This window comes from Mus pahari, chromosome 21 (genome assembly GCF_900095145.1).
Source record: "Mus pahari chromosome 21, PAHARI_EIJ_v1.1, whole genome shotgun sequence".
In the NCBI taxonomy this organism is placed as follows: domain Eukaryota; kingdom Metazoa; phylum Chordata; class Mammalia; order Rodentia; family Muridae; genus Mus; species Mus pahari.
In genome coordinates this window covers 37230656-37249026 of record NC_034610.1, presented here as the reverse complement: position 1 = coordinate 37249026, position 18371 = coordinate 37230656, and the positions used below count along the sequence as shown (strand labels likewise).

At 44.6% G+C, this 18371-nt stretch overlaps 2 protein-coding genes across 2 annotated transcripts in view; both read left to right on the top strand.

The window, feature by feature from the left end:
- The first annotated feature begins 753 nt into the window (after positions 1–753).
- Ltv1 (LTV1 ribosome biogenesis factor) lies at positions 754–15909 on the top strand. Its single transcript, XM_021221400.2, has 11 exons — positions 754–859; positions 1665–1796; positions 3306–3476; positions 8990–9077; positions 11471–11606; positions 11930–12179; positions 13434–13561; positions 14315–14454; positions 14747–14799; positions 15164–15364; positions 15554–15909. The coding sequence occupies exons 1-11, from the start codon at positions 857–859 to the stop codon at positions 15662–15664; spliced, it is 1413 nt and encodes a 470-aa protein (XP_021077059.1). The 5' UTR covers positions 754–856; the 3' UTR covers positions 15665–15909.
- A 658-nt stretch (positions 15910–16567) lies between these two features.
- The window catches only part of Zc2hc1b (zinc finger C2HC-type containing 1B), a 28940-nt gene continuing 27136 nt past the window's right edge, over positions 16568–18371 (top strand). The window contains 1 exon segment of the mRNA XM_021221114.1: positions 16568–16595. Within this exon segment, the coding sequence (XP_021076773.1) occupies positions 16568–16595 (28 nt within the window).

Below are 18371 nucleotides of genomic sequence, written 5' to 3'. Positions count from 1 at the left end.
TATTCAGGGCATGGAGAGGGGAGTTAAGAGAGTAGAAGAGGCAGAGAAAGGCAGAGAGAAGGAGAGAGTAGAGAAGTAGAGGCCGGCCATGAACGTGTGGAGGTGGGGGGTGGAGAGGGAATGGGGAGCAAGAGGGCAAGAGAGAGGCAAGAGAGAGGATGGAGGGTGGGGGGGACAAGCAGCCCCTTTTATAGAGCCACGCCTTACGTGCCAGGTAACCGTGGGGAGGAGCCTACCTTGCTGTTGCCAGGTATCTGTGGGGGTGGAGTCCAGACAGAATACCAACACTCATGGACTGTGCTAAAGGTTGGGAGTTGTTCATCAAAAGATGTAAAATGAAGACCCTAGAGATGCTAGGCCTTGGTTGTACATTGCTAGGCAACTGATTCCCCTTAGGTCAAGAAGCCAGGGAAGTGACCACTTTCCTGCCATGACCCTGCACAGCCTTGGTCTTGTTTCCATTTGTTTTGATTGGTTTTGTTTTGTTTGTTCTCAGTTAAGCCTAGGTAAGGAATATCTGCTGTGTTTCACTCATCAGCCCAGGGTTGGGCCCCCGGAAACCTGCCCTCAGGTAAGTAGGCTACTCCCTCCCTCCACCTCCAACTCCAGCCAGAAAGCCCCGCCCACTGAGTGCCCTGCTAGCCCCACCTCCCGGAAGTCCCCGGGAAGGGTCTGGCCCCGCGGGCCCACGCAACTTCCGGCTGCAGCCTAGCGGCTCGCCGGCGATTGGCTCATTGCCCCGCCGTCGTGTGACGTGCCGCCCTAGCCCTGCGGACCCACGTGTGGAGCTGCCGGCCGGTACCGGGGAGCCGCGGTTCGGCTGCCGCGGGTCCGGAAAGGGTGTCCCTGCCTCATCATGGTGAGAAAACCGCGGTGCTCCGGGAGGGAGCCGGCGGGTTGGTTCCGGTTATGTCTGTTCGCCGCTCCCTGCGGCAGGCTTAGGCCACTGGCCGCGCGGCTTGGTGCCCCGGGACCTGTCACTCTCCCGGCACCAGTCACCTTCGTCACCCCCGGGGCACTTCGGAAGGAGAAAGATGGTTCCCCCTTTTGCAAAACCTCGGGAGTTTTCAGTCCCGACGGCTTTGGGTAACTCCGTCCCTTGGACGCAGAAGCGCCGCCCCCTACTTCCGGGGTTCGCTTGGGCCACTGGGTAGCAACTCTGGCTAGACCCTGAGTTGAAGAGCAAACACGAATGTAAATACTCTGAACCTTAGTTGTCTGTGCCCTCATCTTATTTACTACTTAGTAGATGAAGTGTCTGATTCTACATTTTCTTGTGGCAGTCACCTTGTCTTGTTGATAAAACTTTTAGGGGACCTTCCCAGGGCACCCAGTAAAAGAGACTTCAGGCATTTTCACTTCACCCTGTTGGATTATCCCCTCGCTAAGGTCATTCTCTTACTGATTTCCTTGCTAAGAGCAGAGAGCTTCTCAGACTGCCCCACATATTCTCCAGCACCTTTGAACAAGTGTTTCAGAGTAGGTGCCGAGCCAGTATTTGTTGGAGACGGTAAGTATGGATCCTTCAGGAGTCAGGGACTGTTGTCTGGCTTAGGTGTGCAAATCTGTTCACCCTTCACTTGCTTAGCTGAGTGTACCTGTGGCTGTGGCTTTGCCCCTGTGTGGGGGTTCTGTTTTATTGACCTTTCCTGATTATTTTGTAGCCTCACAGAAAGAAAAAGCCCTTTATAGAGAAGAAGAAAGCTGTGTCTTTTCACCTGGTCCACCGGAGCCAGCGAGATCCTTTAGCAGCAGATGAAACTGCACCCCAGAGAGTTCTCTTGCCTACACAAAAGGTAGGTCCTGTTTGTAGCCACAACGGTTTTAGGTGAATAATAGTTTTGTAATCCTGAACATGGAACCCAGGAGACTTAGGCATGCCGGACAAGCGCTCTACCCCTGAACTATTCCTCCAGTTAGTAATGAGCTGACACTCTCAGATGCTGGTCCTCTTTTAAAATAAAATAAATAAATAAATAAATAAAAGAGCTGTGACTCGGTTTCCAGTTTCTGTACTGATGTTTGATGTTGTGTATTTATTTTGATTGACAGACTAAAGCATCTTTGAGATTATTGAGTAAGGAGATCTTATAGAATATTAGTCAAGTTCACAGCCTCTGTCTGCACAGTATCGTTTATGCTATGGAGTATGCACAGTCTCTGCTTTCTCTTGGGATTCTGCCATATTGCAGTAGTCGTCCGTTTGTGTGTTTGCCCCCTCGTCACTCATGTCATGAAACACAAAACATCCGAGCTCATGAATTAGCTTTGGAAATCCTAGAGGGGCCTTGAATAGGTTGGTTTATGTTAGCATTACACTTGTTAAAGATGGATAGTGGAAACGTTTTGGGGGATGCTGGAAAGATGGCTCAGTGTTTAAGTACTTGCTGCTCTTGCAGAGGACCCAGGTTCGGTTCCCAGCACCCATATGTAGAATCACAACCATCTTTAACAACTGTTCCAGGGGACCCAGGTTCGGTTCCCAGCACCCATATGTAGAATCACAACCATCTTTAACAACTGTTCCAGGGGGTCTGATACTCCCTTTTGTCCTGTGTGTGTATTAGCCACGCATACTCATGTAGTCCAAACACTCATTAAAAATGTAAAAAATGGCTGGGCGTGGTGGCGCACGCCTTTAATCCCAGCACTTGGGAGGCAGAGGCAGGCGAATTTCTGAGTTCAAGGACAACTGGTGTACAAAGTGATTTCCAGGACAGCTAGGGCTACACAGAGAAACCTTGTCTCAAAAAACAAACAAAACAAAACAAAAAAAGTAAAAAATGTTTTAAGTATTGCAAGGCATTGGCCTTCCTTTAACTTTTCCTTAAAGCCACCCGTTACACCACTTCATGAAAAGCTTTCTTTGGGTATAAATACAAGAAACTATACTAACTGTCAAAGTTTCCAAATCTTTTCTTCTAAGCCTCCAGTGACATTTTTTTGAGTGTGTGTTACATATATTTCTTACCTAGATTTGTCATGCAGAATTGTCTAGTTGAAGGACTTATTCACATTCTTGTTATGTGTATGTGCTCTTGTTTTATTTTGTCTTTGAGACAAGGTCTGCATTTTTCAGGCCTGTCATACGTTTGTGGGTTCTAATGGCCTGCCTCAGCCTGGCTTGTTGTCGTTCTGTTACAATTTCATGTAGCACTCTGGTGTGGACTTTCTGTAGTTTTGGTACTTGTTAAGAACTAGTGATTCCTATCAACCAGGTACCCCTGGGCCATGTACGTCTTGAAAGTTGTAAGGGTCCTGGCCTTACTCGCGGCGGGATAGCTAACTCCATCTTCTTGTCCAAGGTAAATGATGAAGAAAGACGAGCGGAGCAGAGGAAGTATGGCGTGTTCTTCGACGATGATTACGATTACTTGCAGCACCTGAAGGAGCCCTCTGGGCCCGCAGAGCTTATCCCCAGCTCTGCCTTCGCCATATCCTCCTTCGACAAGAAAGAAGACACCTCCGTATTTTCAGTAAGCTTTCTCAGCCCTTTAAATATGAAACCCTGCAACAATGGGGAGACACCTCATTTTTAAGTCAATAACTTTGGGGCAGTAAATGGTGCCGGCATGAAGAATATAGAGCCTTTGCCTACTGTTGTATAGACGTGTGTATATCTGCACCATTGGTTGTAGGCCCTTTCTCTGGTAGCTGGTGTCAAGATTAACAGCCTTTGTCAGGTTCAGAACTTTGAGTTGTGTCAGGCAACATTTTCCGTAGAAGAAAAACAGGGCATTCTGTATCCTGACATAGTTTTATGATCATAAACTGTTGTGGGTGTGGAGTTTTTAGATCTTTAACACTTTTGTGAGCTCCACAAGGTAACCATAGAGAGAGCAGTGTGGACAGGTTGTAGTAAAGTCACTTAATCCCCTCAGCAGGAGTGCAGGCCACTGTCCTACACTTCTCCCTTTATAGATAAGCAAGCACATTCACTTGTGTGCCTGTGCTGCTCCTGGAAGTCCCGCTGATACCTGCTCCTGTTGAGGACGCCCCTTTGGTGTGCCACTTTGTCCTTTCAGTTTATCCCCTGGCACTTAAAAAAGGAAAAGATATTTACTGGGATTTTCAGCAAAAGAAGAGAGATGGAAAGACAAGATTTAACTCTTCCAGGGCAAAGCTCATTGCTGAGGAAATAAAAGAGTCAGGTTTCTGGGTGTGTCCTGAAGAAAGAGGCATTAACTGCTGCAATTCATTTTCTCTGTAAGGCCATGGCACTACCGCATCTCTACCATAGGACAGTTTCTCTCTAGGACAGTTTCTCTCGTCCACCATCTAGCAGGGCACTTACTGCTCCATGGCACTACCGCATCTCTACCATAGGACAGTTTCTCTCGTCCACCATCTAGCAGGGCACTTACTGCTCCTTTCCTGTTCTGCCCCACTAAGGGAGAAGAGAGACCTCCTGCTCAGCTGCTTTCTCTTTCCTAAGAGGAAACGTTTTAGTAAAGTCATAGCATTGTTCAGCACTATGAACAACGTTCATGAACAGTATTCTCTACCAAACAGAGAAAAGCTAGCTTTTAATCCTTAATTCATTTTGAGTAAGAGTAATCACTTTCTTTCCTTAATGGAATAAAGCTACTCAGTGGGCAGTTCAATTGTGTTTGTACAGACGATTATTTACACAGATCAGATCATTTAAAAACAGAGGTGTGATATACATACATGAAGGTGCCATGTTGGAACCCAGGATATGGTAACCTAGAAAGAAATGGCTTATATGGCACTGATTTTGCATTGTAAAAATATGACTTAAAGCACTTTTTTTTCATTTTTATTTTGTATTTATTTTTACACTCCATATTTTATTCCCCCCCCCCTGCCCCCATCCACCCTGTTCCACATCCCACACCTCCTCCCCACCCCCTGTCTCCACGTGGATATCCCCACCCCCCACCCTACCTGACCTCTATACTCCCTGGGGCCTCCAGTCTCTTGAGGGTTAGATGCATCATCTCTGAATGAACACAGAACCAGCAGTCCTCTACTGCATGTGAGTTGGGTCCTCATATCAGCTGGTGTATGCTATCTGTTTGGTGGTCCAATGTTTGAAAGATCTCAGGGGTCCAGGTTAATTGAGACTGCTGATCCTCCTACAGAGACTCCCTTCTTTTTTTTTTTTTTTTTTTTTTTTTTTTTGGTTTTTTCGAGACAGGGTTTCTCTGTATAGCTCTGGCTGTCCTGGAACTCACTTGGTAGACCAGGCTGGCCTCGAACTCAGAAATNTTTTTTTTGGTTTTTTCGAGACAGGGTTTCTCTGTATAGCTCTGGCTGTCCTGGAACTCACTTGGTAGACCAGGCTGGCCTCGAACTCAGAAATTCGCCTGCCTCTGCCTCCCAAGTGCTGGGATTAAAGGCCTGCGCCACCAGGCCTGGCCAGGGACTCCCTTCTCCTCAGCTTCTTTCAGCCTTCCCTAATTCAACCACAGGGGTCAGCTGCTTCTGTCCATTGGTTGGGTGCAGGTATCTGCATCTGACTCTTTCAGCTGCTTGCTGGGTCTTTCAGAGGGCAGTCATGATAGCTCCCTTCTTGTGAGTGCTCCATAGCCTCAGTAATAGTGTCAGGCCTTGGGGCCTCCCCTTGAGCTGGATCCCACTTTGGGCCTGTCCCTGAACCTTCTTTTCCTCAGGCTCTTCTCCATTTCCATCCCTGTAATTCTTTCAGATGGGAACACAATTAGGGGTCAGAGAAGTGACTGTGGGATGGCAACCCTATCCTCATTTGATGCCCTGTCTTCCTGCTGGAAGTGGGCTCTACAATTTCCCTCTCCCTACTGTCAGGCATTTCATCTAAGGTCCCTCCCTTTGAGTCCTGAGAGTCTCTCAGCTCCCAGGTCTCTGGTTAAAGCACTCTTTAAATTTGAATTTGTCGGAAAGATCGAGCAGAGCACGGGAAAGGACTGTAATGCAGTGTGGGGCGGTGGTGTAGATGTAGATGTGCCTGCTGGAGCCTGTCTTGACTTTCACATGACATTTCTTCTGGGAGAGGAGAACTGAAAACTCAGTGGAGTAGTTGGGAATTACTACAACTACTAAAATAAACACGTCAGTATTTGATCATGTGACTACTTTTCAAGAATTGATAAAATCCCATAGGTAAATTTACTAACTCTTCCTTAGTCTCAGAATTTTAAGAAGAATCACTGTCACCTTTTGTTTGTTTGTTTGTTTGTTTGTTTGTTTTCTAGACAGGGTTTCTCTGTATAGCCCTGGCTGTTCTGGAACTCACTTTGAAGACCAGGCTGGCCTCAAACTCAGAAATTCACCTGCTTCTGCCTCCCAAGTGCTGGGATTAAAGGCGTGTGCCACCACCGTCCGGCTCACTGTAACCTTTAAAAAGTCTAAAAAATACAGTTTTTACCATTCTTTTTTGTTGTTGGTGGTGGTGGTGGTGGTTAGGACAGGATATTGGCTATTCTCCATTCAAAGTAACAGAAAACTCTAGTTCAGACTTGATTTAAAAATACTAAATGGATGTGCACCTTTAATCCCAGCATACAGGGAACAGAGGCAAGAAGCTGTCTGAGTTGAGCCCAGTCTGGTCTACGTGCAAAGTTCTGGCCAGCAAGGCTACATAGGAGGGCCTTGCTTTAAGTAGATGTGTAAGGATGGCTCTTCTTGCTTCTTCATCCTGTGTGTAGGATGACCAACTTGCACCCTCATGGTCGGTCATCACGGTCTTAACAGAGTTACTAGTGAAGGGTCAGTGGTGGGCTCTTGTCAGACTGTCAGCCTAAACTCAGTTCACAGAGCCCCGTGTAAAAGGAGAGAGAGCCAGCTCCATACAGTTGTCCTGACCCACACAGACTCCACAGTGATGATGACAATGGTGGTATCATGGTGGGGGGAAGTAACAGACCAAGGTCCACGCAGTTGTATGTGTTAATAGGTGAATTGTATAGAATGTAAGAATGTCTCAGTAAAGGTGTGTTGGTTTGTTGGTTTTTAATATTACAGCTTTAGCCAGGAGTGGTGGTGCACACCTTTAATCCTAGCACTCAAGAGGCAGAGACAGGCAGCTCTCTGAGTTCCAGGCCAGCTCAGGGTACATGAGTCCTTGGTTTTTTCTTTGTTTATTTTGTTGTTGTTGCTGTTTTTGTTTTGAAATGACTTTACAATGGAAAAAAAACCCATATTACCCCATTTTTATGCCACTGGGAATCTCATTTTACATGCCATAAGAGCTTGTGTGTGCACTGCAGCTGTGAACCTTTGTGCCATTATGTCTCAGAAAGAAGCTTGCAGAGTCCTCTTCGAGCTTTCTACAGGCAGGTTCTTTATCTTTGTATACCAGGCCAATCTGGAAATCTGACTCTTTCTATCTCAACTTCCCAAAAGCTGGAATTCCAGGCTTGCATTACTGCCCAGCTACAGTGCTCCATTTGTGGGCCAGAGGGCATCTGTCTTCATGTTGTTCTGCGCTGGACTGAGGTCAGGGTGGATGAGCTGGGAGGCACACATAGACATTGTGCCCACTCTCACCTACTAGTTGATGGAGGAGAGGAAATGAAAGCAAACGGGTCAGTGAGAGTGTATGTATTCATAAATTGCATATTAAGATTGAAGAGCGAAGGTTACAGAAAAAGAAAACTCTAGGAATGGCTCTCTATAGGAGAATAGGAACTGAGCTAACCACCAGATGTGGTCCTACGTGGAAGAACATTTCAGTCAGGAACAGACTCAAGGGTGCTGTTTTGGATCACAGTGACAGGCTTATGTGTGCTCACTAAATTGTATTGAATTATTACATTCTAGTAAGGAACTAGGCTTGGTTCCTGTGGTCTCTTGCCAAGTAACAGACATTTGGATACCTAGAGTAGGCTTGGATCTTAAGGAGCCTTGAAACATCAGGACTTCTTAAAAGTGCAGGAAGGTCACATCTGGCAGAGATAAGAAGGTTGAGTTAGGAATTGACTAGAAGCTGCCTTGCGGTGACTTCATTAACGATACATAGGATGCTGCCCAAAGGAAAGGAATGAAGTCGTGGTGTGTGAGAGATCAGAGGAATATAGTGAAGGAGAGAGGTGCTTGGGACCTCCGTTAGAGTTAAGGCAACAGTGCTGTTGCCAGACCTGTGGGATGTCACCTCCAATGGAAGAGGAAAAAACTCTAGGTGGGCAGAGGTACAAAGTGTGGGTTCAGTTCTCAATCTTCTTAGTGGCTGATTTCAGGCATGTAACTTTTCAACTTTTGAGCTTTTTATTTTTCACTGAAATGTCCATACTGACAGCTTGGAGATTGAGTGGAGCACTGTGTGAGACGCTGTGAAGTGTGTGAAAGGGTCCTGTTAGGGTGGTGATGACGTGGTGAGGAGAGGTCCCAGCTTCCGGAGGCTGGTAGTGCATCTCCTAGACAATGATTTACTGCAGACAGCTAGGATCTCAGGTCTGGAGGCCAGAAGTCTGAAACCAAGCTCTTGGCAGACTCAGTTCGTTCTTGGGGACTCAAGGAGATTCTGTCGCTCATTTGACCCTTGGCTTCCAGAGCCTGCCAGCATTGTGTCTGCAGAGCCCTAGATGAGGGTGCCTCACTCCATCTCCCTCCATCGTCACAGCTCGTCCTCCCCTGTATGTGAGGGCAAGCCAACCACTGAACTCAGGTTCAAGATCAAGGGAATACATATGGTTGTGGTCTTCTTACTAACAGTAGGCCTAAGGTAAGCTAGTAAAGATTGTCACATAGCACATGTGACAGACCTACCCACCAGCCTTGATAGCAGACCACTTTCAACCTGTCCCTCTGTTAGTGACATGAGCACTGATCAACTGTTGAGGTTCGCCTGCTGTCAGCCGTAATGTTTTCTGGTGATGAGTAATTGCTGTACTCCCTCTGGAGTAAGCCGTGGCAAGCCTATTTCAAGTGTGGTCGCAGCCTGCGGCGGGCTGGCTGGACATGAATTTTGAAAGCATGGTTTCCAATCTAGTACAGTGGCTAAGCAGTATTTTCTACATAAGCCTAACAGCTGGGTAACTTCCTTTTCAAGAGCACTGGGATTAAGTTGCCTTCGTCAGTGTTTGCATCCGAGTTTGAGGAAGATGTTGGATTGTTAAACAAAGCAGCTCCAGTTTCAGGTGAGTTTAACTTTTTAAAAATTTTATTGGAAAATGTCATACATGAGTGCTACACGTGCACATTCACTTCCTCTGCATCCCCCACTGCCTCTCAACATCATGACTGCTTGTTAATTAGTGTTGCATATATGTGTATGTGTAAATACAGCCTGCTGGGTCCATTTACTGTTCTCCATGTGTATGCGTTTGGGCTTATTAGATAACCATGGAAGGCTGCCCCTGGAGAAGACTGGTTTTCCTCTCTCAGCAGCTATCAGTTGAAGCTCTTGATCTAGGGGTGGGGCCTTGTGAAACTCCTCCATCTACCATCCATATTGGGAAGTCAGCTGATGCTCTATTTTTTGCATGGGTCCTACTTAGGTGACAGTATGGTTAGGGTTCCATGGGTGCAGCTCCTGTTGTATAGAAAATATTACCTTGGACCTCTGACTCTTAAAACCTTCCCAGCCCCTTTCCTTGATGCTTTTTAGCCCCAAGTGTGGGGGTTGTGTTAGCTCTCCCAGTTGGGTTGGGCTACTCCACAGTCAGTGTTTCTACATTTAGACCAGTTGTGGCTTTCTGTGTTGATCTCTTGTCTACTGCAACAAGAGGCTTCTTTGATGAAGGGTGGGAGCCACACCTATCTGGATATAAGAATAGGTATTTAGAATCTAGTTGGGAATGACACTAATTTAGGAATGTGGCAGAGGTAGGTTCTCCTAGGGTCCATAACCTCACCTCTCACTGTTCCTACTGTAGGCAGTTGGCTAGGTTTACAGTAGCCTCCTATTTAAGTGTGTCTTAAATCTAATTGGTTACCCTAAAAATACAGGTACTGTTACTATATTCTTGGGTGTATCTTGCTGTGCTGCTCATTGTTGTGGCTCATCTGATAAAGGCTAAGGCTCATAGCCAAAAAGAAAGAATTTCACTTCTTTAAGTTTTCATTTCAGTAAGTTTGTGTTACGCAAAAAGAAACACAATAATACAGGATTTTTCCATCCACAGTGAAGAGTTGAAACAATTGAGATAAGTCTAGAATTCAGATAATAGAACAGGAAGAGGAAGTGAGTGTGGCCAACAATGTTTGGTATTATGCATCAGATTCTTAGGTCTTTATAGGTCTTTTTTGGAGAAGAATGTAGGAATCTAGAAAGGGAAGTTCGTGTGCTCTCTTATGAAGATAACAGTAGTTATCACTATTCCTTATAATTTTGAACAATAGTGTGTATTTGGAAGAAATCTATTTTGTGATTCACTCAAGATAAACTGAGGCTTCTTTAAAGAAAACTTTCAGTACTGCCGTTGTAATAGTTTAAAACAAAGGTCCATAGAAACACGTTTTAGTATTCTTTCCCAAGTTAACCAGCACTTGCCCTTGTAATGTTGCTTCATTAATTTATTCTAGAGTGGCCAGGGTCGAGTCTTGGGGTAAAGCGGAGTAAAGCATAGTCCCTAGCCTGAGGGAATTGCTGTCTGTTGGGAAGATACTAAATGGAATATTCTAGTTGTGCATAGCAGAACAAATGTAAGGGGCACAGACCTGGCCTTGGGAAGCTGGGCAAAGCTTTCAAGAGAACAGCAAAGTTGATTTGTTGCCTTTATGGTTGTTCGGGAAGGGCTCTGAGTGGGACCAAGGCTTTGAGCATGCTGGCCCACACGTTCTACTCCCCTGACGCCAGTTGCTTTCTGAAATAAAGGCAGGTAGAAGGAGGAGGGAGAGGGGGCTGGGAAAAAGATGTTCTAGACAGAAGACTGACTGCATGCAAAACCAAGAGAAGGGAAATAGCGGGCATTGTCTACACTGGAGCATAGCAGTCGGGCCTGACGGAATGAATAAGGCCACATGCAGCGGGGCAGGGAGGCAAGGTGGCACAGCTAACCTCATGGGCAGCCATGTCAAAGGAAAGTTTAAACTCCTGATTCATTTTATTAAATAGAGTTATGGAGCTAAAGAAACCAGCTGGGATTTATTAACCTTTATAGTCTGACTTTGTAAACATGTAAAAAGTCACCAAATATTTAAATGAAGTTGAAACCTGGATTCTTTCTGCAGGTGAAAATTTAGGAGTTCTGCTAAAAAGCCAGTCTAAAAGCGTAGATTCGTAACAGAAGTGTTTTTACTAGGAAACATTGAAGGATTTTTTTTTTAATTCTATCTTCCTAAACTGGACTTAAGTTTTTAAATCCTTCTCTCCTCTGCAGTATTTACTTAGATGTGATTGTATGCAGTAAATGAAGTGGCTTCCTTGCCTTCCCAGAGGGATACAGATCTCAGGCCTTCTGTTTTATTTTCTTTATAGCTGTGTAGCCCAGGCAGGTGTCCGACTAACAGCGAAGCTGAGGTTGACCTTAAATTCCTGGACCCTGGAATTAAAGATACATGTTTTACTCAGTTTCTCTTTTTCTTTTAGGACCTCGACTGGATTTTGATCCAGACATCGTTGCAGCTCTTGATGATGATTTTGACTTTGATGACCCAGAAAACCTCCTTGAAGATGACTTTATTCTTCAGGCCAACAAGCCGACGGGAGGAGAGGGGATGGATACGTATGTGTGGGGCTTGCCAAATTGGGGTGTGTGGGGGAGTGTTAACCATGTTCTCGTGGGAAGACAAGTTTGAGAACACGTAGTTTAAGACATCTATATTAGTGCAGAAAATAGTTAGATTTGAACATACTATCGGTGGATCTGAGATCCCAGAATCCTGGTGGCTGATGGTTTTCCCCACTATGCCAGGCTAGTGTAGCGCCAGCTCGAGTCCCGTTCCCTGTGGAGCCTTCCAGAAGTAGCTCCAGATTTATGTAAAGTTGCTGTGTGCTGTTAGTTTTTTAAGTTATCTTGACAGGTGACTTATGATGTATTGGCTTTAGGGAGTCTGAAGGAGACGATGGCAATGAGTGGGAAGACATGGACGACGAGGACGGGAGCGATGTTGGGAGTTCTGCAGGCCTTCTGTCAGATGGAGGTGACCTGTCTGCCCCTGGCTCACCTCGGGAAGCCATGAAAAAGCACCTGTTTTGGGAAGAGGAAACCAAAAGCCGTTTCACAGAGTACTCCATGACCTCTTCAGTCATGAGGAGGAATGAACAGCTTACTCTACACGATGAGAGGTTTGAGAAGGTGAGGCCCCTGAGAAATGTGTCTGAGCACTTTTTCCCCCATGCAAGAGAGACAGTGGAGCCAAAGTTAAACCTTTCAGGATTAGAAAGTGCCTATCACATTAACATAGATCAAAGCTACACCCTGGTCTGGAGAGACCTATTAGGTCCCGAGAGTCTAACATCCTGACATCTAAGGTTTGGTGGTCTGATTTTGCATCTGACCATAATCTGCAAAATTTCCTAAGAGTTGGTTGGCTTAGCATAAACAAAATTGCATTTACCTTTTTTTTTTTTTAAGTTCTTCAGGTATAATTGATACTAAAAACAAAGTAGAGGTACTTTTAAAAAGTTGAGGTATACTAGATTTGACTCTTCTATGGCATGCCAGCTCCTGGTTGGTGGATTATTCACGCAGAATCTTTTAATCCATTCTGTCCTGTAGCTCTCACTACCTTCTGACATCATCTTTAATGTGCTTATTTATGTAAATCATCTATAATTATAATATATAAGTCTGTATTGGGTTAGGATATGATTTCTCTGCGGCAGAGGTGCTCAAGTGTACATCCAAAGTCCTAAAGTAGTAGTGTCTGGCACGTAGTAGGACTTGAAGCTCTTCAGTCTACAGTGAGTAATGAGGGAATGCCTTCCTTCAAGGTGCACGAGGTATCTGAGGTCTCGGTTTGCTGCACAATCACACAAGTGTTAGTTTCCCTCCTTCCTGTCAAGAGGCTAGCTACTAAGCATGCGTACTCAATTAGGAGACATGGGTATTCACCATTCAGATAAAGCACAACAGGGTTAGCAGCATTTGAATAATGAACGTCATTTGAACAGGTATGATAATTATACATTAATTAGGCTTTGTTCAACAGCAACAGTTTAGCCTGCATCCCTGTGGGATGCTCAGTTATCTTTAAGGTATTTGAGACAGAGATCTCTGCATAACATGTTATTTTCTGATCTTAGGAGAATAAACACTTTTATTTTCATATTAAGTAGAAGCTCGTTTTCAAACTATTTGTGAATCCCTGAAAATGTGTCTTCTTTGGGGCTGGAAAGGGTCAGGTTAAGGGTCCATGCTGCTTTCTGGTCTCTGATACATTCAGACACTCATACACATAAAAACAGGGCCTCATGCCATTGCTGGGGGTGCTTCCTCTCTGCTCATACATTAATGGTAGTTACAAGCATTTAGTAGTACCGAAATACTGCATAGGAGTAAGAAACATAGTTGTTTTTCACAGCGTCTTTTTTGCTGTTTGCTTTCAAGTTTTATGAACAGTATGATGATGTTGAAATTGGAGCTCTGGATAATGCGGAATTGGAAGGTGCCATTCAAGTCGACAGCAATCGGCTGCAGGAGGTTTTGAATGACTACTACAAGGAGAAGGCAGAGAAGTATGACAGTTGTTCCCCTCAGCTGCTTGGTTTTCCTACTCTCAATGTCTGTGGTGGAGTAGGGTCCACATAGTCAAAGTCTCACTAGATGACTGAAGATCATGGTACAGTAACTGAGATTATGGTGGGAAATAAAATACAAAGGGATGCTGGAGTTGGAAAGTAACATGATGCTTCTTGCCTCAGGCTGAAGAATCATAACTTTAAAATGTCTGGTTTCTTCTTTTTTTCTGAAATGGTGGGTGTTCCAAGAAGTGAACAGTTACGGCTAATAGATAAGCTTTCTTCAGTTGACTACTAGAGCTTACCAGTGAAGTATTTGCTCAGTCAGCATCTGCATCAAAAGGACTCTTATCTGAGAAAAGCTGATTAGGTATTAAAATCTGCTAACAAGTCTTGTTCCATGAAACACTGCAGCAGGCAGTTTCCACAGCACAAAAGGGGCCATGGGTTTTAAGGGAATTCTGCGCATACTTTAGAGAGGTAGGTGAGCAGCTGCTTTTCGTCTTAGGGATCTGCCATCTTATGTAAGGCCTAACCTTGTACAGATGCAGCTAGATTTGATGTGCCTATCAGCAGAGTAAATGTCTGGAACACTGGGGGGGGCACAGCAGCCTTGGTATAGAGGCATGTAGGGAACACAGCAGGCCTAGGACTAGGAAGGAAAATTACTGTTGTCTCTCTAGCTGTTTGACTGACATGGAATTTAATGTTTTCTTTATCCTGTTTTATTTCTAAAATGTACCAAAAAAGTTGTGTAAAATTGAATACTCTTGAGCCTTTTGAGGATCAAGATTTGCCAACAAATGAGCTTGATGAGTCTGAAAAGGAAGAGACCATTACTGTAGTTCTTGAGGAAGCCAAAGAGAAGTGGGATTGTGAATCCATTTGCAGTAAGTATCTTATTGTCCACTCAGCTGCCAAAAGTATGAAAGCAATTTAAAGTGATTGTGGGAAAGTAGATATGTTTTAGTAGAAGTTAAACTTTGAGAGAATTTGGGAGAGAGAAAGACTTAGAATATGATTGCTCCTATTAGTGAGTTATAAATTATTTCAAAATGGTTTTCAGAGAGTCTCTAAGTGTGAATTTTACTATGAAGACACTAAGAGTGGGAACATAGAATGAACTGTAGGCGCTTTGATGAACTTATAGTACTGAAGTGACATATGATCTTCCTTTTCAAGGTACATACTCCAATTTATACAACCACCCACAGCTCATCAAATATGAACCAAAGGTAAGTCTTGATACCCTGGAGCTATCATTTTCAGTGCTGAAGGAGTGGCTAAGAGTTAAGGTTACTTCCTGCTCTTTGAGAGGACCCAGTTTGGTTCACAGCACACACATCTATGGTAACTCCAGTTGAAGAGGACGTGCCGCCTTCTTCTGGCCTCTGTGACACCCTTCATATGGTATCCACTCACATAGACATAGACAAACAAATACAAGTTTATTGCTAATGCCCTTTCTCACAGTAACTCTCCCTTTGTGAGTGGCAGTGCTAGTAGGAGAAGCACCAACCGTGTGTCAGCAGTGAGCTGTTTGAACAGGAATGGAAAATAACTCGAGTTATTTTTCTTTCTTTGTTGTCTTTGTTTCAGCCCAAACAAATCCACCTGTCTTCTAAGACGGGAATACCTCTCAATGTCTTACCTAAGAAAGGCCTCACGGCAAAGCAGGTTGAACGGATGCAGATGATCAATGGCAGTGACCTACCCAAGGTGTCCACCCAGCCCCGTTCCAAAAATGAGAGCAAAGAGGATAAAAGAGCCAGGAAGCAAGCCATAAAAGAGGAGCGGAAGGTAACTCGGCCTCATGAGGGCCTTGCAGAAAGCTATTGGGAAGTTGTGATGGAAGGTGTGTGTGTGTGTGTGTGTGTGTGTGTGTGTGTGTGTGTGTGTGTGTGTGTGTGTGCGCGCGCGTGCGCGTGTGTGTGCGCGCGCATAGTCTCCTTATAAATGTGTGAGTAACCTGAGGATCCTCTTGGATAGGAACGAAGAGTTGAAAAGAAAGCTAACCAGCTAGCATTCAAACTGGAGAAAAGAAGACAAGAAAAGGAGCTACTGAACTTGAAGAAAAACATTAACAGTCTAAAGCTGTAGGTGTGGGACATTCATATAAGTTATATTTCCATGTCAGCAGTCTTAGTTATGCTCTGTAATTCACCAGGATCTGAAGAGGGGTGAGGTTGCCCCTGTCATTTTTTATATGCAAATAGCTGAGAAAAATAGACTATTTGTATTTCCATACAAGCGGTTCTGTCAGCCTACTTGTAAATACTATAATGTTGTAAGTTTAATATTATACACTTATATTTCCCCTGAAATAAATGACTTCATGAAAGTCACGTGTTTGGATAAACTAAAGGAAAATATCTTCATAACCTGAACGGAATTGGTGTGCTCATTTATCTGTATGGTTGTCAGCGTTGTTGTTTGCAGATGTTCGCAGCTATTTCTTTGAAAGCTCTCCACGCCTTCCTGGGAATTACATGGTTTAATTTGCCGTCTGTAGAGAAGTGATCTGGTTAAGCTCAGTTTTGAAATGCTGAGATTATTCTCAGTGGTGAGAAGAGTGTTCCTGACAAGATTCCACGGGTAAGAAGCTAATTTTCCCGTGTACACAAAACGAGCCTTTCAAAAGGACTGGAGATGAGCTCTGCAGTTGTCATGGTTGGGATTTCCTGCCTTGAGAGCAGATGGCCTTTCCCCTTCGGGATTTCGGAACAGCAGAACTGGAGCAATCAAGAATACTTACTTCACTGTAACCTAGAAAGTTGCTCTTTCCAACACTTGTCTAATGTTTGGAAGCATCCACTGTTTATTAAAACACACACTCCAGAGTTTCCAGGTTTTGATGAGATGTTCTTCACATCTAGACACTGATTCAAGGTCTAGGCAAGGGCTCCATCACAATATTCATTATTTGGTAAACTGTGACTTCTAACTGGCCTTTGCTCATTTGCCCCTGACCAGTGCGGACTATTGGTGAGAGTGAGGGATGGAATGGCTGAGGCACAGCTGCTTGTGGAAGGTGAGCTACGTGTCATGCCTCCATTTAGAAGTGTCACCACCTCTTAGTATAGCTGATAGGTGTCCTCTTGTTCTAAGTTTTATTCATTTAAATCTAAATTATTATATTTCTTTTAGAGTTTTGAACAGTAATAGCTTAATTCTATTCTGTAAACATTTAACAATAACTTTTTAAAAACTGCATAGTGTGTCATTAAGGAAGTGTAGGAATCTGAGTGTCATGTAATGCCAACCTACAGAGGCAGAGTTAGTTGTAGTTTTATATAAATACTGGGGATATAAATCCTAAATGGACGGGTCATTCATCATGTTGACCATCTCAACAGAAGAGTCTCTTAAAGCATCGAGAGTCCTGGGCACCTGGAGCCTCCATGCCCTGGTTCTAGTCAGACTTAAGCTATTGTGCAAATAAGAGAAAGCAGCTGGGCCCCAGGTCTTTAGAAACAAATTGTCATGGAGGCCAGTTAGTTTAGCCTAAAGATCACAGTTCTGTTGTGGAAAGCAGGTTTGTAGTTCTGTACTCCCTACACACGCCAAACCTGAAACCACACACACTCAAATATCAGTCCTCTAGAAACAGTGTTGGAAACCCAACAGCTCTGTGCTGAACAGTCGCTCATGGAGATAAAAGGGACTTTGCCTTCAAGAAGTCATTGGTTGGAGACAGATTTGTGCCAATGCTGTCGCTGTGCAGGCAACACCTGCGAGGAGGACCTGGATACTCCCTGTCCCCCTCAAATCTTCAGCTAGGCCTCCTCAAGGTCAGCTCATTTGTCACCTTACATTCTTCAGAATATATGTCTAAAAAGCATGCCCACCTCCCTAGCACTTCCTCCTCCCCTGCATTGGGTCTCTGCAGTACTGACATACTGGACAACTGGTTTCTCAGGCTCCTCTGACTAGAGAAAAGTTGGAGGGCAAAATTTTTGCTTTACCATTTCACCCTCCTGCCTGGGCTGGCAGCTGGAAATTGGTAAATAGTCTTACGTTTATACAAATGGGTCCACACACCAAGACACTTCAGCAAGGGATGGCATAAACTTGAGTTGTGCGGTGATAGAGCCACAGAGGTTCACAGGGAGAAAGGATCCCAAGTTGGCATCATGAAATTGTTATGTATCACTATTGGATGCCTAGGTGCATGTGCCACAGTGCATGTGGAGGTCAATGGACAGCTTTGTAGAGCTCATTCTTCTGCCTATATGTGGGTTCTGGGAACTGAACTCAGGTCATGGATCTTTTATAGTAAGCACTGTATGTGTGTATGTGTGTGTGTGTGTGTGTGTGCATTAGTGTTTTGCCTGCATAGTATGTCTGTGTGAGGGTGTCAGAATCCCTGGAAGGGGAATTACAAGATACTTGTGAGCTGTCATGTGGGTGCTAGGAATTGAACCTGGGTCCTCTGGAAGAGCAACCAATATTCTGAACCATTGAGCCATCTCTCCAGCCCCGAGTAAGCATTTTTACTCACTGAGCCATGTCGCTAGCTTTGCCTACTACGTTTTAGTCTTGTTTGAGCATTCTCCTGGATTGGTTTCAAAGCTTTCTCATTAGATACTTTGGTAGTAGTATAAGTGTGGGTCTTCACTGCTGGTCCCATTTGTACATGCTATCTAGGTGCACTGTATAACTATGGTAATATCCACAACCTGCATTGTGATGTCATGGCCTCCCATCAATTAAGAATTGCTCTTATCAAGCCGGGCAGTGGTGGCGCATACCTTTAATCCCAGCACTTGGGAGGCAGAGGCAGGCGGATTTCTGAGTTTGAGGCCAG

What these genes read in the sequence shown, in the direction of transcription:
- Ltv1 (XM_021221400.2), top strand. An exon ending in CAAAGCAGCTCCAGTTTCAG is followed by an intron (nt 9,078 to 11,470) that starts GTGAGTTTAACT and finishes TTTTTCTTTTAG; the next exon opens with GACCTCGACTGGATTTTGAT. An exon ending in TACAAGGAGAAGGCAGAGAA is followed by an intron (nt 13,562 to 14,314) that starts GTATGACAGTTG and finishes GTACCAAAAAAG; the next exon opens with TTGTGTAAAATTGAATACTC.